The 22,212-nt window shown below is 42.7% G+C and overlaps 1 protein-coding gene across 1 annotated transcript in view; it reads right to left on the bottom strand.

Moving 5' to 3' along the window:
* Nucleotides 1–22,212, bottom strand: part of LOC124012194 (ephrin type-A receptor 7-like) — a 210,918-nt gene that overhangs the window by 181,044 nt on the left and 7,662 nt on the right. Inside the window, exon 3 of the mRNA XM_046325672.1 lies at nucleotides 12,244–12,317. Coding sequence (XP_046181628.1) covers nucleotides 12,244–12,317 — 74 coding nt within the window. The remainder of the gene's footprint in view (nucleotides 1–12,243; nucleotides 12,318–22,212) is intronic.

Here is a 22,212-nt window from a genome sequence, read left to right as displayed (position 1 = left end):
GGCTTCCAGTTGAAGCTCGCATCCGCTACAAGACCATGGTGCTTGCCTACGGAGCTGTGAGGGGAACGGCACCTCAGTACCTCCAGGCTCTGATCAGGCCCTACACCCAAACAAGGGCACTGCGTTCATCCACCTCTGGCCTGCTCGCCTCCCTACCACTGAGGAAGTACAGCTCCCGCTCAGCCCAGTCAAAACTGTTCGCTGCTCTGGCCCCCCAATGGTGGAACAAACTCCCTCACGACGCCAGGACAGCGGAGTCAATCACCACCTTCCGGAGACACCTGAAACCCCACCTCTTTAAGGAATACCTAGGATAGGATAAGTAATCCCTCTCACCCCCCCCTTTAAGATTTAGATGCACTATTGTAAAGTGACTGTTCCACTGGATGTCATAAGGTGAATGCACCAATTTGTAAGTCACTGTGGATAAGAGCGTCTGCTAAATGACTTAAATGTAAATGTAATGCTGCCACCACCATGTTTGACAGTGGGGATGGTGTGTTCAGGGTGATGAGCTGTGTTGCTTTTACGCCAAACATAACGTTTTGCATTGTTGCCAAAAAGTTCAATTTTGGTTTCATCTGACCAGAGCACCTTCTTCCACATGTTTGGTGTGTCTCCCAGGTGGCTTGTGGCAAACTTTAAACAACACTTTTTATGGATATCTTCAAGAAATGGCTTTCTTCTTGCCACTCTTCCATAAAGGCCAGATTTGTGCAATATACGACTAATTGTTGTCCTATGGACAGAGTCTCCCACCTCTGCTGTAGATCTCTGCAGTTCATCCAGAGTGATCATGGGCCTCTTGGCTGCATCTCTGATCAGTCTTCTCCTTGTATGAGCTGAAAGTTTAGAGGGACGGCCAGGTCTTGGTAGATTTGCAGTGGTCTGATACTCCCTCAATTTCAATATTATCGCTTGCACAGCGCTCCTTGGGATGTTTAAAGCTTGGGAAATCTTTTTGTATCCAAATCCGGCTTTAAACTTCTTCACAACAGTATCTTGGACCTGCCTGGTGTGTTCCTTGTTCTTCATGATGCTCTCTGCGCTTTTAACAGACCTCTGAGGTGGATTGTATTTATCATCATTAGTCATTTAGGTCAACATTGGATCATTCAGAGATCCTCACTGAACTTCTGGAGAGAGTTTGCTGCACTGAAAGTAAAGGGGGTGAATAATTTTGCATGCCCAATTTTTCAGTTTTTGATTTGTTAAAAAAGTTTGAAATATCCAATAAATGTCGTTCCACTTCATGATTGTGTTCCACAGTTTTATATCTTTATGTTTGAAGCCTGAAATGTGGCAAAAGGTCGCAAAGTTCAAGGGGGCCCGAATACTTTCGCAAGTCACTGTATATTCATCCAAGCTACTCAATACTGCCCCCCAGCCATAAGAAGTTAACTTAAGATGTTTTATGCAACTGGGCCATGCTCCCCTGCGACCAATAATACACAGAAGCAGCTCCTAGAAACACAGGACCTTGAATGGGGCCTTTTTAATGATGCTTTGACCAAAGGCTCTTAGATGGCACTACTCCTCAAGACTGTGTCCCAAATAGTATTTTATAGACTCTGATATGGTTGAGATACATCTAGTTTTTTCATAGACGGTCATGATGTAAAGTCAACAAGGAAAGGAGACCATGTCAAAAGTCTTCTCTTTTGTGAATGCTCATTTTAAAAGGTGCATCCTTTGACATTTGTGTTCATCTGGCAATTTGAAATTTCGACATGACATTTATCCAGTCAATTCAAATCTACATGGTTGGCGAGGGTCTAGGAGATGATTTGGAATTCTACAATACCTTAGATGCATTTGTGCAAAAGTTCTCTACTCCTGAGATCAGTGGCTACACGTAGGCAAAGAGGTATGGAACCCATTTGAGATTATCGCAACACAGCCTGTGACTACAGGTTAGAGAAAAAGTCTCTTTGGAGACAACATCCTCCTCCTAAATTTAGGTGATTAGCCATTTCCAATAGCCACCTAGTACAGGGATCATCAACTAGATTCAGCTGCAGGACAATTTTGTTATTGAGCGGATGGTCAGGAGGCCGGAACATAATTGCAAATAATTTGGGGACTGCAAATTGACAGTAAGAAGCCCAAACAGATATAACATTTGACTAAAACAATCATTTCAAATATTGCTTACATTTGTATACATACTGTATATCTCTCTTATGCATGGGAATACTTTGATTTCCTAAAGTAAAATAATTTGGAGCTGATTTGCTAGTGTTTTATAGTCTTATGTTCAACAATCCAAAATATTATTATTTTTGTTTCAGAAAACTTGGGGGGGGGGGGTAAAATCCCGGCCTCCAGTTGGGGAACTCTACCCTAGTGCATCATGTTGATGGACTCAGTCTCTGTCGGAGCCCGTGGGAGCTGGAACCGGAGCTGTGTCTCTGGCTCCTATCTTCAGGGTCATTGCCAGGTAATTAGTTTTGCTTTAATGGCTGCTCCCTAGGTCAAGTGATTCCTGTAATCCCCCTATCTGTTCACCTCTTACGGGTAATCTCTCTAGCATATCTTCTGCCTTCTCTCTCTACCTCTCCCTACCTCTTTTTTCCAGGAGGACAGGAAAAGATGAGGCACCTCCCTCCCATATACTCTCTCTCATATTCACACACACAAATACAGAGAAGCACGCAGGCACAAAGGTGCACTTCCGCTCACTCACCTACATACATTTCGTAAACCTTTGTTCTGGGATTATTCTGTTACAACTCTAACACTTTCTCAACCATCCAAACTACATCAGATAAAGTAGAGGAAGACACCATCTGTGTAGATCCAAAACACCCAGATGGAACGAGAGTACACACAGCCCACAAAACAAACATCCAACAGCCTATTGGAGCTAGTACAGCCTAAAAAAAACTCTTCCCAGCAGCAACCCGTAAATCCCTAGTTTTTAATGGTCAAGTAATTAAGTGGCAACAAAAACACGTGATCCCTGGCACACCTGGATCGTTAAGAAGTCTGGGATTAGGCCTAATTAGTGTGTAATTAGTGACAGTCAGAGCTCCACCCTCCGCAGGTGCTGACACTAAAGAGGCTCATTAATATTGGCCTGGCGAGAGAGGAGATCAAACAAGCCTTAATTGACGGCAGCTTAACTTCATAAAAGCAAATCATTTGCGAGGATGGAGCTCGAAATAGAGATAAACGTGCAGATATCTAATTGAGACATTTAGCCAAAATGGAATATTGTGGAGACTAATTTGGGTATGTTAATTGATCCAGGGAATTCTGCTATCAAATGGATGGAGAGAGAGACAGGGAGGTTGCATGGATGGACTGTATTTTTTTTGTTGTAAAAAATGGATCCCCATTAGCTCTCTTCCTGGAGGCCAACCTGTATTGCAGTTTTATGGCCCATTTGAAAGGCATAATGGCTTTGAAATTGATATAGTCTGGACTGCCTGGTGCATGTTAACTGTATTCATGTCTGGGTCTGGTCTAAACCTTGTCTCTCAGACACAGTGACTGGAATCAGACTTGCTCTGGGACAACAAAAACACGTGATTTAAAAAATGTTATTGGACCATAAACAGATTTGGCTCATTAACCTGTACGGTTCAAATAATGATGATCCATGCTTCTTTGAAAATGTAGATAATAATTTATCAACCCTACAAGCAGTACAATACTATTATTATGGTGGGAGATTATAATATGGTATTAAATACCTCTATGGACCATAAAGGAAATCACCCTCATACACTTAAGGAAATCACGAATGGCATGGATATATTGGATCTAGTGGATATACGGAGGCTTAAATATCCTGACCTAGTGACATTACATGGCGGAGGCTCAACCAAGCTAGTCGTCTTGATTACTTTTTTTATGTCATTCTCTCTGGTACCAAAAGTAAAAAAAGTGTTGATAGGGGATATAATGCGGTCGGACCATCACATAATTGGCATATATATTAGTCTTACATAATTTCCACGCGGGCGAGGATATTGGAAATTTAATCAAAGCCTATTAGATGATAACTTTTTTTTAACTAAGAAGAATTTATAACTTATTTTTTATGACATAACATACTGTAGGTACAGCAGATCCCTTTATTGGGACACTTTGAATGTGCCATGCAATTCAGTACTCTAAAACAAAAGCAATTTAGATCAAAAGAGTCCATATTAACAAAGGAAATGGAAGGACTAACAGTACAGAATAGGTTTGAGGAAAAACAAAAAGAAATGGAGGAACTTATTCAAGAAAGATCCCGTGTAATATATTATAAAAATAAAGCGAACTGGATGGAATATGGGAATAAATGCACTTTAAGCATATGTTTTCATTTCAGTCTCTACTAAACGACGCTAATTGTATGGATTTCCTATTTAATAATGTAAAATGAACAGCTGTACAGAAAGACTCACGCGAAAGCCAAATTAAAAAGTTAATGTCAGATATTATTCATCATAATCAGACAGGTGTTTTACATGGACGATAACAATGGAGATAATATAAGGCAAGTTCTGGAAACAATAGAACACTGTGAAAAAACTGGGAAACCATTCCTGGCACTCATAGTTGACTTTGATAAGGTACAACTGGAGTTTATATATAAATACCTGTAATATTTCAATTTTGGATAATCTCTTATAAAATGGGTTAAAAATAAGGTATCGTAACCCTATATATAAAATAGTAAATAATGGCTATTTCTCAGAAAGTTTTAAACTGTCAAGAGTAGTAAAACAAGGTTGTCTAATTTCGGCATATCTATTAATTATTGCCATCGAAATGTTAGCTGTTAAAATCAGACCCAACAATAATATTGTCACGCCCTGACCATAGAGAGTCTTTTAATTCTCTATTTTGGTTAGGTCGGGGTGTGACTAGGGGGGGGGGGTGTTCCTATCTAGGTTGTTTGTTTCTATGTTGGCCTGGTCTGGTTCCCAATCAGAGGCAGCTGTTTATCGTTGTCTCTGATTGGGGATCATGTTTAGGCAGCCATTTCCCCACTGTGTTTTGTGGGATCTTGTTTCTGTGTCGTTGCCTGTGAGCACTGCATTAGCTTCATGTGTCGTGTATGCGTTATTGTTTTTTGTGCAGTTCACTTATCAATAAAACATGTCGAACCGATATCACGCTGCGCTTTGATCTGAATGTTCCTACGACGATCGTGACAGATATAAAGGGATTAGAAATCCAGGGCTTAAAAACAAAGGTGTCATTGTACGCTGATGATTCATGTTTTCTTTAAAGCCACAATTGGATCCCTCCACAGCCTCATGGAGAATCTAAATACTTTCCCTAACCGTTCTGGATTAAAGCCAAGATATGATAAGTGTACTATATTACGTATATCACAAAAAAACACAACTTTTACATTACCATATGGGCATACTCGGGAATACATATTTCGAAATAAAGAAATTCTCACTCTAATACATTTGATTAGAAAGTTAGCAAAAATGGTTAAGATCTTGCTGCCATGGAAAGGAAAATACCTGTCTATTTGTGGAAAAATCACCCTAATTAATGCTTTAGTCATATCAAAGTTGACCTATTTTCTCATGGTTTTGCTTACACCTAGCGACCTGTTTTTGAAATATGTGCAATGGCAAGGCAGACAAAATTAAAAGGGAGTATTTATATAATGAATATGAATTCGAAGAGCAGAAATTACTAAACATTAAAGCATTAGGCCTCTCACTAAAGGCGTCAGTCATACAAAAGCCAATACAAACTGGTTCTCTAGCAAATTAGTAAAATTATCTCACCCCGAGAATGACCTTTTTCACTTTATTCAGATTACATCTTCTCACTTTCAGTTATTTGAAAACAAAATATTGTCACACCCTGACCTTAGATAGCCTTTTTATTTCTCTATTTGGTTAGGTCAGGGTGAGATTTGGGTGGGCATTCCATGTTTTCTGTTTCTTTGTTTTTGGCCGAGTGTGGTTCCCAATCAGAGGCAGCTGTCTATCGTTGTCTCTGATTGGGGATCATACTTAGGCAGCCCTTTTCCCCACATTTAGGTTGTGGGATCTTGTCTTTGTTTGTTGCAAGTGTTGCACGCAGAAGCTTTACGTTCGTTGTGTTGTTTATTGTTTTTGTGGTGGAACATTTAATAAAGAAAATGTACGCCTACCACGCTGCACCTTGGTCTGGTCATTCTACCACTAATGACGGGCGTAACAAATATTCTCCAAAATATTAAATTTTTTAAACAAGCCATATAAAGTTGGTTGCAATTACAGTTTAATCCACCAGAAAAGAGTGAACAAATCTTATAACAAATATTGTGGTTAATCTCAAATATACTAATGGATTAAAATAACATATATTTGTTATATTATAATTATAATGGTAAATTATATCATATACAGCGGTTCTTCCTTTAAAAGTTGCAGCGTACCACAGTACAGCTCGCAGGGTGTCACAGAATTCTATGGCACGTTATTTAAGTGTCAGACATTTTTGCCAGTATGACACAATTTACCACAATCTGCCACCATCTACCACAAATGGTCGCGTCATAAGCTAAAAACGTTTAAAGGAAGAAACACTGTAAATAGGACTGGTGGAGTAATGTCACACATGCAGCTAACACAAATATATGGACATGTCTGCTCTACCCAAAATTACAACCAACTAATTGCAGCATTATTACTGCAAAAATGGAAGACGAAAGTGGAAGGGGGAAAAAGTAAGGGACTTGTCTTTCGGCCCTGCATTAAAGACCAATATTGGTTAAAACGTCTTAGGGATAGGGGGCAGTATTTTCACGTCCGGATGAAAAGCATGCCCAAAGTAAACTGCCTGGTACTCAGGCCCAGAAGCTAGGATATGCATATAATTGGTAGATTTGGATACAAACACTCTAAAGTTTCTAAAAATGTTTGAATAATGTATGCGAGTATAACATAACTGATTTGGCAGGCGAAGCCCCAAGGACAAACCATCCAGGAAAAAATAATTGAGGTCATAGTATTTCCCATTGTTTTTCTATTGAAAGCCCCATACGTAGAATGTATGCACACATGACTGTAAGTCGCTTTGGATAAAAGCGTCTGCTAAATGGCATATATTATATTATATTATTAATAAGAACCTGGTTGCAGTTCCTATGGCTTCCACTAGATGTCAACAGTCTTTAGAAATTGGTTGATGTTTTTCTTTTGAGAAATTAAGAAGTACGGCTGTTCTTTATAAATGTCACTCCAGATGGATTTAACTGTTTGGTGCGTGTGAACTGTGACACGCTTCACATTGTTTTTATTCGTTATTGTAAACAGTTTATCCCGCCTTACATTTGATAGATAATTTAAGTTTTAGGATACCTTAGGTTGGATTAGGAACGATGTTTGAAATGTTTGATACTTTATTAGATACTTTGTAGTCATGTTGGGCGAGTTGGAACCAGTGTATTTCTGAATCAAACGCGCCAAATAAATTGACATTTTGGGGATATAAAGAAGGACATTATCGAACAAAAGGACCATTTGTGATGTTTCTGGGACATTTTGGAGTGCCAACAGAAGAAGATCTTCAAAGGTAAGGCATATATTATATCGTTATTTCTGACTTTTGTGTCGCCACCTGCCTGGTTGAAAATTATTTTCAATGATTTTCATGTGTTTGTATGTGGAGCGGTGTCCTCAGATAATCACATGGTCTGCTTTCGCCGTAAAGCCTTTTTGAAATCTGACACTGCGGCTGTATTAACCTCTCTAGGGTATGTGAGACTATAGCATCCCATCTTTTTTAAAGATACACTTGTTGTGAATCCAACCACAGTGTCAGATTTTTAAAAGGCTTTACGGCGAATGCAAACAATTATGGTAGGTGAGTGCCTATTCATAGAATAACACAGCAATTTTTCCAGCCAAAGAGAGGATTCACAAAAAGCAGAAATATAGATCAAATTAATCACTAACCTTTGATGATCTTCATCAGATGACAATCATAGGACTTCATGTTACACAATACATGTTTTGTTCGATAAAGTTCATATTTATATCCAAAAATCTGAGTTTACATTGGCGCCTTATGTTCAGAAGTTCCAAAACATCCTTTGATTTTGCAGAGAGCCACATCAATTTACAGAAATACTCATAATAAACATTGCTAAAAGACACAACTGTTATGCATGGGATTTTAGATACACTTCTACTTAATGCAACCGCTGTGTCAGATTTCAAAAAAGCTTTACGGAAAAAGAAAACCATGCAATAATCTGAGTCGGCGGTCAGAGCCCAATCAAGACACAGATATATCCGCCATATTATGCAGTCAACAAAATTCATAAATAGCATTATAAATCTTTAGTTACCTTAGCTGATCTTTGTCGGAATGCTCTCCCAGGACTCCCACTTCCACAAGAAATGTTCGTTTTGTTCGGTAATGTCCATCATTTATGTCCAAATAGTTACTTTTGTTAGCTCGTTTGGTAAACAAATCCAAAGTCACGAAGCGCGTTCACTAAAAGCAGACGAAATGTCAAAAAGTTCCGTAACAGTCAGTAGATTCATGTCAAACGATGTAATGAATCAATCTTTAGGATGTTTATAACATAAATCTTCAATAATGTTCCAACCAGAGAATTCCATTGTCTGCAGAAGTGCGATGGAACAGAGCTCCCTCTCATGTGAAAGCACATGGTCAGAGCATGGTCAGCTCACGGCAGACCTTACTCATTCCCTTCTCCTTTGGCCCCACATCACTGTAGAAGCATCAGACAAGGTTCTAAAGACTGTTGACATCTAGTGGAAGCCTTAGGAAGTGCAACATTGCCAATATCCCACTGTATCTTAGGAGCTGAGTTGAAAATCGACCAACCTCAGATTTCCCACTTCCTGGTTGGATTTTTCCCTCAGGGTTTTGCCTGCCATATGAGTTCTGTTATACTCAAAGACATCATTCAAACAGTTTTAGAAACTTCAGATTGTTTTCTAACCATATCTAATAATAATATGCATATTCTAGCTTTTATGGCTTTCTAGCAGGTCGTTTAATCTGCTTTTGAACGGACATGAAAATACTGCCCCCTACCCAAAGAAGTTAACAAGAAGTTAAGATTTATTTTGATGTATTACACTTATATTTTCGGTTATCTTGAATATTGATATTTCTGTAGTTTGAATTCGGCGTTCTGCAAATTCACTGGATGTTTTCAAATCGATCCCGCTAAAGGGATTGGCGCGCGAAGGGATCACTAACAGGCTAATGAAAATTGTGATAAATCAAAAATATATACCAGTTTCATTTAAGGACCAAAATTGACAGCTGTGCCATTTAGATTGCAAAATAGTTGGGAAGAGATTTGCGATGCACCGATTCCATGCAGTGGTGGATTTAGGTATCAGCGACCGGTACACGACCGGTACAGTGAAACTGCGAATGGTTCATTAAATCAGGGCGGCATGTTGCCGGAGGCGGCTCGGGGCACCTGCACAAAAACTAAATACAAATAAATAATAATAATTTGGTGTGGTGACATTTGCGGAATTGGTAATCTATCGCTCATTTACACGTCATGTCAATGATATCATGTCACCGTGTGGGACTGTGGGTCAATTAATCTTGTCGGAGTGGGTGCCCTGATTCTAGTTTGTGAGCTAGGCAGGCTACTGCCTGGGAAGGTCTCTCACTCAGAAGTACGAGATGGTGAGGGGGCGGGGATAGGTTGACCTCAGGTCTCCCCAAGTGGAAGCCCGAGGTAGAGGGAGCGGGAAAATCTATCAAATAGCGCACTTCTAACTTTGTACAGTAGTAATGCAATTAGTTTTGCAGTTTAGATTGTGTGTTTCGTGTTTGAAGTGCGATAGTGTAATAATCAGGTTCTCTTCTTTATAAGTGTGTTATTCTATTTGTGTATTTGTGAGATATAGGGTAATTGTTTAATAATTAGATTATTTTAATTTTAATTTAAATACTCCAATTCATTTCTATTTGTCTTTGTTACATCTTTTTGATATTCATGAGTCTTATTTTTTTTAAATATTTTTATATTTATATAGTTTTATATGTTATGATTATTTATTTGTGTTGTTCCAAATGTCTGAATAAAAATGTTTTGTTGTTGGGGGGGAGGGGCGCTAAAGGGGGTGGGGGGGGTTCTCCCAGGGAGCCATACAAGCTAGATTCCATGGCACATAGTTTATGAATTGACATGCAAAACATCGCTGGATTTAAAACTTTTAAAATTTAAATTTAAATTATTATACAAAAGTCTTGCAACGAATAGACTGCTATATACTGTATATGGGGGATACAACCTTCCCAGCTCTGCAGATTTTAATGCGAGGAGGCAGAGTCATTAGATCACTTATTTTGGTACTGTCCATATGTAGCTCGTTTTGGTCACAGTTCCAGGAATGGCTGAAGAGCAACATTTACCTGGAGCTAACGTTGCAGATACCAATACTGGGTGATTTGAAAAGTCATAGTCAATCGATCAAAAATGTTTATCTTTAATTTACAATCTGTAGAAACTATGAGAATAGAATGTGTGAGAGTTCAGTGACCAGCCGGGAGGAAGACGACACGACAGCACACTCCTCAGGGGAAAGGTACTCCGTGTAAAGCCAATTGGTACACACCTGGGCCCACTAATTGCTTTGTGTCTTCCTCTATATAGGTGTGCCAGGAGAGGAGCTGGGGGAGAATGGGAATAGAGACGGGGACCTGGGAGGATATCGGATTGCACTGAGCAAGAGGACACTTACCGTGTGAGAACAGCTACACAACAACCCACATACCCCCCACCCCCACCCCGCCCCACAAATCAGGTGGGTGACCTTGAGACACGAGGCTACGGGCTCTTGTTGAGGTAAGGTTAAGGGCAACCAGCAAGCATGTAGTGCAGCGGTGCGCAACAGGCGGCCCATGGGCCAAAACCTTCCCGCAAGTGATTTTTTTGGGCTCCCCCAAAGTTTTTAGTTGAACAAAAAAGACTGTTAAATTTCCATGAATTCAGCAGAAAATGTGTTTAATTGAGGACATCTGCTGCCTAGTACTCCCATGAATAAAAGAAGAAATGTGATCGTGTTTCCAAGTAATCAAGGTATGAAATTATTGTTATTTTTCAAATGCAATCTCTTTTTCTGGCTTAGTTGTGGTCAATTTGCAGTGCACAAATTATTATAATTATGTATTGGGCCCCCGACCATCTGCTCCGACAAATATTGTCCCACAGCTGAATCTAGTTGCCTACCCCTGGTGTAGTATAAGAATATTCACTTTACTCCTCCTCTCCTTCCCTGCTCTCACCTAACCCTTAGCTCAGTTTCCCTCTCCTTGTTGACCTCCTTGTTGATAGAAAAAGCTGAGATGGAGAGACAAGAGAGAAAAGAGAGCGATAGAGCGAGAGAGAGGAAAAGCAAAGAGAACAACAGATTCAACAAATAAAGCAGAGGAGTCAGAGAGGAGGACAGGAGGAATGTGGGAAAGGAGAGATCGGAGAAAGCAGAGGAGTCAGAGAGGAGGACAGGAGGAATGTGGGAAAGGAGAGATCGGAGAAAGCAGAGGAGTCAGAGAGGAGGACAGGAGGAATGTGGGAAAGGAGAGATCGGAGAAAGCAGAGGAGTCAGAGAGGAGGACAGGAGGAATGTGGGAAAGGAGAGATCGGAGAAAGCAGAGGAGTCAGAGAGGAGGACAGGAGGAATGTGGGAAAGGAGAGATCGGAGAAAGCAGAGGAGTCAGAGAGGAGGACAGGCGGAATGTGGGAAAGGAGAGATCGGAGAAAGCAGAGGAGTCAGAGAGGAGGACAGGAGGAATGTGGGAAAGGAGAGATCGGAGAAAGCAGAGGAGTCAGAGAGGAGGACAGGCGGAATGTGGGAAAGGAGAGATCGGAGAAAGTAGAGGAGTCAGAGAGGAGGACAGGAGGAATGTGGGAAAGGAGAGATCGGAGAAAGCAGAGGAGTCAGAGAGGAGGACAGGAGGAATGTGGGAAAGGAGAGATCGGAGAAAGCAGAGAGTTGAGGGACACACCCATTAATCCTCTGCAGAGCTGATGGTGAGAAGTGTTTGTGAGAGCAAATGACCAAGAGGGCTTGAAGCACCACAGCAGGTAGCTGGCCTCTCAATGACCAGCCATCAGACAGCACAGAACACAGAGATGCCAGACACAGGGGCACATGAGGACTGATACTGTGGCTGATTGACTATATATACTTAAGTAGGATTCTCTCCTTCGTGAATACGGATCAGTGAAACGACTGGACAGGTTGTCACTATAATGTCTTTGGTGTGTACTGGAATAACTCTTACCTTGCCTTCTGCTCATCATGGCAACACGAACACTCTACATACCATATGTCCCCTTCGAAGTCCCTCAGTTCTAGCTGGAAGAAAAAGGAAACAAGGAGGTGTGCTAGACAGTACTCGCCTTTCTTGCACTTAGACTTGTCATTTCTTACTAGCAATGACTTTGCTAATAGCTGCTTTGTTGAGGAAAAGTTGACTTACTTTGACTGTTACATGTGGTTGTCTCAGTTTAATCACCACTCCACTCCTCTATTCACTCTCTACACCACCTCAACACTAGGACACACTCCCCTCACTTTATTTTTGATCAAATACATCTCCATATCATTCCCTCTCTCAATATCACTTTGTGCTAGACCGGGCGTATTGCGATCAATTTTGAAAAGAGATCAGGAGATGAAATTGGAATTGAATGACACTTTCATTCAGAGCTCGGCGGGGGGGGGGGGGGGGATCAATGGACAAAAGCAGGAATGCGCTCATCAGATTAATTAACAAATTAATTGATTGGTTTTTACGAGAAGGTTTTAGTCCAGTTGTGAAGTCCGTGGCTGTGTGTCTCAGTGGTGCATGGCACATACAGGTTCATAAACACAGGACAGTAGAGGAGAGAGGGAGAGTGTATGCATGCTTGGGTGAAAGAGCTGGAACAGGTAGAGGCCATTTTGAATGTACAGTATTGCAGCCAATGAAGACAGATTTGGAGCAGTGAAACTATTTGGTATAAGACACTTGGGTGATGGATTTTAAGAGTAGGATAGTTCATGTGACTTGCTTCAGCAAGACCACTCTAGCTCTTTGACATACTTCTGACTTATTATTATAGTTATTATTATTTGGACCACTACTCCTTTTCAACTGTTTAAGCTAGAAACGCCATCAAGCTTTAAAGCGTGCAGACTGGATGGAAATAATAATGTCTTCCGTTAACATAAAAATACATTTTTTGACAGCTGAAGTAAGGCATACCATTTATTTTAATGACCCTTTCTAGTTGGTATTAAAGTGTGGGACAATCGTATTCTGTACTACAGTATGAGGAAGTCTGTGTCAGCAGTCTAGTCTTGGTGGTCTGGTATTGTACAGTATAAAACAGTTTAGTTGGACAGTTTGTAGAAGCCAAAGCCTAAATGTGGGAGGACAGGTTTTTGGGGTAGAATATGAGGCCAGTTGGACTAATTTCAGAGGATTTGTAGTGCGTGCCCTATTTATCCACAATCCCAAACTGTATTTGAATTCATCCCGTAAATACAATTTCACACAACACATCACACATACGCTGTACTGTATCTTCTGAGCCCTCTAACCTACTCTACCCAATCCTCACTCACCTAAGGGAAAAGAACGACAGGCTTGTGGTCATAGGGGATGTGGGGGGGGAGGGGGGGGGGGTTAGCCAGGTAAATTCACCTGTCATCTAGCCTAAGGTACACCTGTCATCTAAGGTCACTGACGAGAGTCTGATTTCTGCCTAGATTTATATCTTCATCCCGGATTAATTTGGGAGACGTGTCTTCATCCACAGGTCTCAGTAAAATGCCAATCTATCAGCCATTGGTCTGGATGTCTCCTGTCTCTTATACACACTGGCTGGCTGGCTGGATGGATGAAAAGTCCCTGGCGATGCAGCCACGGCCACATGTGCTCCCACCTGATGGTGCGGAGAACGAGGGATATCAAAATGGAAGAAGAGAGGTGGGGATGGGAGAGAGATGGACAAGAGCACGGAGTGAGAGAGAGGGAGAAGAGAATAGAGAGCAGGAAGGGAGAGAGGGAGGGTGGATGAGAGGAGAGGGGAAGAGGGGAAAGATGAACTGTCGAAGACATGTAGGTGGGGGTGTTTTGCATTCGGAACAATTCCATTACGCTACGTTAGCGAGTCCTGTTTAGAAGACAGCCAGTTCCCCGAGACTCTACTGATACCATGGTGACACATACACCAGTGGAGGATCCTCAGAGAAAGGGGACGACCATCCTACTCAGTGAATTTCATAAAAATAGAAATAGTAAAACATAAACAAGTTTTCCTTTTAAGATAAGACTATACGATATAGGCAGAATCTACCGCACACCCCAACATAAGATTTGTGAAGGTTTTGGAGGCAAAAGGTACAACTGGAGAAACGGGAAAAAGGTTCCGAGAATGAATCTAGTGGTGAAAGCATAAGCTACAGAAAGCTAGCACAGCAGGGCATCAAGTGTGGTGAGTAGTTTAACTGTTTTGAACAAATTCATTAATTAAAAAAATTAAGGAGAAGCAGCAGCAGAGAGAAAGAGAGCTAGCTATATGTTGTATTGTTTTCTTCTTCTTAGTTGACCTAATGTGGCTAATTTAGCCTGACTCAAACAGAGATTCATATTATTTATGTTAGCGAGCTGCCTAAGGCTATCCAACACGGCAACTTTTTCAAGTCAAGGTAAGCTTTCAGTTTTTATTAATTTATTGCCACCGGTCCCCACAGTTTAACTGATAAACTGCTTGCTGTACTGTACACTGTACTGCATGACTGTACACATGGATTGGATTGTGGGATTAGTAACACATGAATTAGAGTTTGTTTACTGTAGCGTTATATGGTGACAACGAAGTAGGCTGTGTAGCACTTAGTGGTTACGGTATGAAGGTTTGGCTTGGAGAGGTTTTTGGTGACTTCACAGATAGCTGTTGTCCACAAGCGAAGGAAAAGGTCGAGAGGAGGAGAGAGCAAAGATGCGAGAAGGAATTACAGTGCATTATTTATTGGAATCATAAAACTATGATCTGATGATGTGTGTAGTTTTAGGCAGAATTAGAACAAGGACCTTTTGTTCCTTTTTAGTATGTAAGCACGGTGCAAGTGGGAAACAAATGATAAGAGGAGCTATCGACAGACGAGCTGGACTACTGTGTTCCTTACAGGATATTCTGTCTCCACCCGTGGAGGGGAGAAACAGATTTAACATTGTATCTGTATAGTGGAAAAACACAGACCATCTGAGCAAGGCGTATTTTAAGATTTGAAATTGTATGTATGTGCGTAGGATATCTACTGTTTGTGTGTGAAGGTATGTGCGTAAGGAGCCAGTATAAAATGAATGTTTTTGTACCACGGACTAGAACGTTCTCGTGAAGAAACACTTTGATTATTGTAAGCTGGGACTCTTGTCTGCTTCATTCAACCAGAATCTTACAAACTCTAGGTTGCAGACTGAGTAGATTAATTGAAGTTTATGAACATTGATAACAAATTTCACATAACACAGTACCAGTCCAAAGTTTGGACACACCTAGTCATTCAAGGGTTTTTCTTTATTTTTACTATTTTCAACATTGTAGAATAATAGTGAAGACATCAAAACTATGAAATAACACATATGGAATCATGTAGTAACCAATCCATTGCTCATGTTTCTTGGCCCAATCAAGTCTCTTCTTCTTGTTGGTGTCCTTTAGTAATGGTTTCTTTTCAGCAATTCAACCATGAAGGCCTGATTCACGCAGTCTCCTCTGAACAGTTGATGGTGAGATGTGTCTGTTACTTAAACTCTGTGAAGCATTTATTTGGGCTGCAATTTTTGAGTCTGGTAACGCTAATGAACTCTGGGTCTTCCTTTCCTGTGGCGGTCCTCAAGGCGCTTGATGGTTTTTGCGACTGCACTTGAAGAAACTTTGGAAGCTCTTGAAATATTCCGGATTGACTGACCTTCATGTCTTAAAGTAATGATGGACTGTCGTTTCTCTTTGCTTATTTGAGCTGTTCTTGATATAATGGACAGTCTTTTACCAAATCAAATCAAATCAAATCAAATTGTATTTGTCACATACACATGGTTAGCAGATGTTAATGTGAGTGTAGCGAAATGCTTGTGCTTCTAGTTCTGACAATGCAGTAATAACCAACAAGTAATCTAACTAACAATTCCAAAACTACTGTCTTATACACAGTGTAAGGGGATAAAGAATATGTACATAAGGATATATGAATGAGTGATGGTACAGAGCAGCATAGGCAAGATACAGTAGATAGTATCGAGTACAGTATATACATATGAGATGAGTATGTAAACAAAGTGGCATAGTTAAAGTGGCTAGTGATACTACATAAGGATGCAGTCGATGATATAGAGTACAGTATATATGTATGCATATGAGATGAATAATGTAGGGTAAGTAACATTATATAAGGTAGCATTGTTTAAAGTGGCTAGTGATATATTTACATAATTTCCCATCAATTCCCATTATTAAAGTGGCTGGAGTTGAGTCAGTGTCAGTGTCAGTGTGTTGGCAGCAGCCACTCAATGTTAGTGGTAGCTGTTTAACAGTCTGATGGCCTTGAGATAGAAGCTGTTTTTCAGTCTCTCGGTCCCAGCTTTGATGCACCTGTACTGACCTCACCTTCTGGATGATAGCGGGGTGAACAGGCAGTGGCTCGGGTGGTTGATGTCCTTGATGATCTTTATGGCCTTCCTGTAACATCGGGTGGTGTAGGTGTCCTGGAGGGCAGGTAGTTTGCCCCCGGTGATGCGTTGTGCAGACCTCACTACCCCCTGGAGAGCCTTACGGTTGAGGGCGGAGCAGTTGCCGTACCAGGCGGTGATACAGCCCGCCAGGATGCTCTCGATTGTGCATCTGTAGAAGTTTGTGAGTGCTTTTGGTGACAAGCCGAATTTCTTCAGCCTCCTGAGGTTGAAGAGGCGCTGCTGCGCCTTCTTCACGATGCTGTCTGTGTGAGTGGACCAATTCAATTTGTCTGTGATGTGTATGCCGAGGAACTTAAAACTTGCTACCCTCTCCACTACTGTTCCATTGATGTGGATAGGGGGGTGTTCCCTCTGCTGTTTCCTGAAGTCCACAATCATCTCTTTAGTTTTGTTGACGTTGAGTGTGAGGTTATTTTCCTGACACCACACTCCGAGGGCCCTCACCTCCTCCCTGTAGGCCGTCTCGTCGTTGTTGGTAATCAAGCCTACCACTGTTGTGTCGTCCGCAAACTTGATGATTGAGTTGGAGGCGTTGTTGCCTACCCTCACCACCTGGGGGCGGCCCATCAGGAAGTCCAGTACCCAGTTCCACAGGGCGGGGTCGAGACCCAGGGTCTCGAGCTTGGAGGGTACTATGGTGTTGAATGCCGAGCTGTAGTCGATGAACAGCATTCTCACATAGGCATTCCTCTTGTACAGATGGGTTAGGGCAGTGTGCAGTGTGGTTGAGATTGCATCGTCTGTGGACCTATTTGGGCGGTAAGCAAATTGGGGAGTGGGTCTAGGGTGTCAGGTAGGGTGGAGGTGATATGGTCCTTGACTAGTCTCTCAAAGCACTTCATGATGACGGAAGTGAGTGCTACGGGGCGGTAGTCGTTTAGCTCAGTTACCTTAGCTTTCTTGGGAACAGGAACAATGGCGGCCTACGGAGCTGTGAGGGGAACGGCACCTCAGTACCTCCAGGCTCTGATCAGGCCCTACACCCAAATAAGGGCACTGCGTTCATCCACCTCTGGCCTGCTCGCCTCCCTACCACTGAGGAAGTACAGTTCCTGCTCAGCTCAGTCAAAACTGTTCGCTGCTCTGGCTCCCCAATGGTGGAACAAACTCCCTCACGACGCCAGGACAGCGGAGTCAATCACCACCTTCCGGAGACACCTGAAACCCCACCTCTTTAAGGAATACCTAGGATAGGATAAAGTAATCCTTCTCACCCCCCCCCCCCTTAAAATACTTAGATGCACTATTGTAAAGTGGTTGTTCCACTGGATGTCATAAGGTGAATGCACCAATTTGTAAGTCGCTCTGGATAAGAGCGTCTGCTAAATGACTTAAATGTAAATGAGTAATCAAGGAGTGTAAGTCCAAACTAATGACGAGAGTTTCTATTGGACAGAGAGAGAGCGGAGGAGCGGGGTGACGTGAGAGAACTTGGGAAGGTTGAACACTAGACGGGCTGCGGCGTTCTGGATGAGTTGTAGGGGTTTAATGGCACAGGCAGGGAGCCCAGCCAACAGCGAGTTGCAGTAATCCAGACGGGAGATGACAAGTGCCTGGATTAGGACCTGCGCCGCTTCCTGTGTGAGGCAGGGTCGTACTCTGCGGATGTTGTAGAGCATGAACCTACAGGAACGGGCCACCGCCTTGATGTTAGTTGAGAACGACAGTTTGTTGTCCAGGATCACGCCAAGGTTCTTAGCGCTCTGGGAGGAGGACACAATGGAGTTGTCAACCGTGATGGCGAGATCATGGAACGGGCAGTCCTTCCCCGGGAGGAAGAGCAGCTCCGTCTTGCCGAAGTTCAGCTTGAGGTGGTGATCCGTCATCCACACTGATATGTCTGCCAGACATGCAGAGATGCGATTCGCCACCTGGTCATCAGAAGGGGGAAAGGAGAAGATTAATTGTGTGTCGTCTGCATAGCATTGATAGGAGAGACCATGTGAGGTTATGACAGAGCCAAGTGACTTGGTGTATAGCGAGAATAGGAGAGGGCCTAGAACAGAGCCCTGGGGGACACCAGTGGTGAGAGCGCGTGGTGAGGAGACAGATTCTCGCCACGCCACCTGGTAGGAGCGACCTGTCAGGTAGGACGCAATCCAAGCGTGGGCCGCGCCGGAGATGCCCAACTCGGAGAGGGTGGAGAGGAGGATCTGATGGTTCACAGTATCGAAGGCAGCCGATAGGTCTAGAAGGATGAGAGCAGAGGAGAGAGAGTTAGCTTTAGCGGTGCGGAGCGCCTCCGTGATACAGAGAAGAGCAGTCTCAGTTGAATGACTAGTCTTGAAACCTGACTGATTTGGATCAAGAAGGTCATTCTGAGAGAGATAGCGGGAGAGCTGACCAAGGACGGCACGTTCAAGAGTTTTGGAGAGAAAAGAAAGAAGGGATACTGGTCTGTAGTTGTTGACATCGGAGGGATCGAGTGTAGGTTTTTTCAGAAGGGGTGCAACTCTCGCTCTCTTGAAGACGGAAGGGACGTAGCCAGCGGTCAGGGATAAGTTGATGAGCGAGGTGAGGTAAGGGAGAAGGTCTCCGGAAATGGTCTGGAGAAGAGAGGAGGGGATAGGGTCGAGCGGGCAGGTTGTTGGGCGGCCGGCCGTCACAAGACGCGAGATTTCATCTGGAGAGAGAGGGGAGAAAGAGGTCAGAGCACAGGGTAGGGCAGTGTGAGCAGAACCAGCGGTGTTGTTTGACTTAGCAAACGAGGATCGGATGTCGTCGATCTTCTTTTCAAAATGGTTGACGAAGTCATCTGCAGAGAGGGAGGGGGGGGGAGGATTCAGGAGGGAGGAGAATGTGGCAAAGAGCTTCCTAGGGTTAGAGGCAGATGCTTGGAATTTAGAGTGGTAGAAAGTGGCTTTAGCAGCAGAGACAGAGGAGGAAAATGTAGAGAGGAGGGAGTGAAAGGATGCCAGGTCCGCAGGGAGGCGAGTTTTCCTCCATTTCCGCTCGGCCTTCCAATGTATCTCTCGACCTACATTATAAACTTTGATTTGTAGGCTAGGTTGTAGTGACCTCATGATGGGTATAGGGAAAATTCAAGTATCGTGTTGTAGCTTAAACATATGGATGTTACCATGAGCTGGATGAATGGAATATGAACGACAGTCATCCAATATGCTGTAATAGAAATAAGGCAAAGCTCATAAAAAAAACCCCTCCCTAATGTTAAATGCCACAGACTGCCACACACACACACACACACACACACACACACACACACACACACACACACACACACACACACACACACACACACACACACACACACACACACACACACACACACACACACACACACACACACACACACACACACACACACACACACACACACACACAGGCCTGAGGAGATTGTCTAATGTCTAGGTTGTCTAATGTAGCAAGAACCCCCCCCAGCAGGACCCCCACAGACCACCACACCAGACTAACTACAGATTGACTGACCCAGTGCATGCAGCACATCCACCCACCGAAGCACACACAATAGACCATGTACAGTTGATACTGATCCTTTTACGGTACCACAGCCTAGATAAATACCTGCCAAGTGCAGAGGAAGGGACTGCCAAGGACCAAAATGAGATATAAAAGTATATTTTTATTTAACCAGGTTAGTCGCGTTGAGATAAGACATGTTTTTTTCAAGAGAGACGTGGACCAAGACAGCAGAGTCTGTAAGACATTTTGCAACACAATTACAGTCCATCTTAAGTGCATACAGGCAGAAACACACCTATTGCTGATAGTGAAACCAAAACCATAGTTAAGATACAATGCAGATATGCAATAACGAAAGGTGACTCCAGAGCATAAGGACATAAACATACCCAATACAGCTTAACCACACACAGATACAGGACTATACGGCAGCTACCCAAGTCCAATCTCAACCACACTATACAGATGCCTTATGCAGCAAAAGCATCCTGAGAACAAAACAAAGTGTCTGATGCAGCTAGCAGCCAGCACCTGAAGACTATCCTGCTGACACACCAACATCTGCTACTGTCTATACGTGTGTGTGTGAGAGAGAGAGAGAGAGCGAGAGTAAAAGTTGTCAAAAATATCAATAGTAAAGTAATGTACAGATACCCCCCAAAACTACTTAGTTTTTAAAACTATGTTTACTTAAGTACTTTAAGTCAGTAAGATAAAATCCCTCATTCAGTAAAAAGTATCGGGGACAATGAGAGGAAGATGAGAAAGTGAATCAGCACCATGTCTACCTCCCTTGTCTCCCTCCACCCTCACAAACCTCTCCGTTATGAAACCTTAACAGAGGTTAGAAGCATGAAAATAAGTTTCCCAGTTCTATAGTACCTAAATAGGAACACATCCACATTATATGACCTAACTACATAATAATAGATACACCCAGGGGGAACTAGGCTACATTTCACTGTAACCTGATGTCCCTTACCTTCTATGACACATAGTGTAAGTATAGCCATGCAGTCCACTGAGTGCTACACTAAGACCCATGTGTATTGCGTTCTACCGTGTTGTACCGTGTTCAACCGTGTTCTACTTAAGTGGTAATGCCCTCGAATCCGGTGTTTGGAGGATATATTGACACGGGTGTTTATTAGGCCCGAGACAAAGTGTTTGGAGATATCCTCCAAACACCGGATTCGAGGGCATTATCACATTTATATAACGAGTTACCAACATATTCAAATAAGGATTTAAATCTTTTTTATTAAAAACGTAATTTTGATTAATTTATTCGTACTATTTCATCCTAGACCTCCTGAGTGGCACAGCATCGCAGTGCTCGAGGTGTGACCACAGACCCGGGTTCGATCCCGGGCTGTGTCGCAGCCATCCGCGACCGAGAGACCCATGAGGCGGTGCACAAAATGTGGATGTCTCTTGAGTTAAAGAAGTTGAATGATGATGATACATGTGTGGGTCTGAGAAAAAGAGATAGCATGTGTGCCAGTGTGCTAAACAGTTTTCATGGTCTGTAGAAGAGTCTATTACTCCCAGTGAGATTGGTAAGCAGAAGGCATTGACAGATCCCAACCCAGCAGCCCCTCCATTCCCGAAGCCCTCACCCTTCTCTCTTTCCGGCACTTCCCTCCTTGTCCTCGAAAACAGGTTCAGAATGCCTAGCCCCTCCCCACCTCCCTATATCCCATAACCAATTTACTGTCTCTGCATGCCCCTTCCATAAACAAACACGCTCTCATATCACCCTGGTTCACATCATCAAGACGCTGTTTATTCCCATAAACGAGCTCAGTCACACAGTCGCCCACGCACACAAACACACACACCGCACCAAATTCATATGCTGAGCATACAGCCTGGACATCTGAAGCTACATGTACAATTTCTCTGCCTCACATTTAACAACCCAGCATACAGGGCGTGGACGTGAGTGAGCACAGAGGAGGGGATGTAGTGAGAAATATAAACACAGAGAATCAGGTGGAGAAGGAGAGACAGAAAGGAGAGGAGAGAAAGAGACAGAAACAGAGAGAAAGAGAGAGAGAGAGA

This window comes from Oncorhynchus gorbuscha, linkage group LG24, assembly GCF_021184085.1.
Source record: "Oncorhynchus gorbuscha isolate QuinsamMale2020 ecotype Even-year linkage group LG24, OgorEven_v1.0, whole genome shotgun sequence".
NCBI lineage: Eukaryota > Metazoa > Chordata > Actinopteri > Salmoniformes > Salmonidae > Oncorhynchus > Oncorhynchus gorbuscha.
Note: the sequence above shows the minus strand (reverse complement) of the source record. Positions and strands in the feature narration are given on the sequence as shown.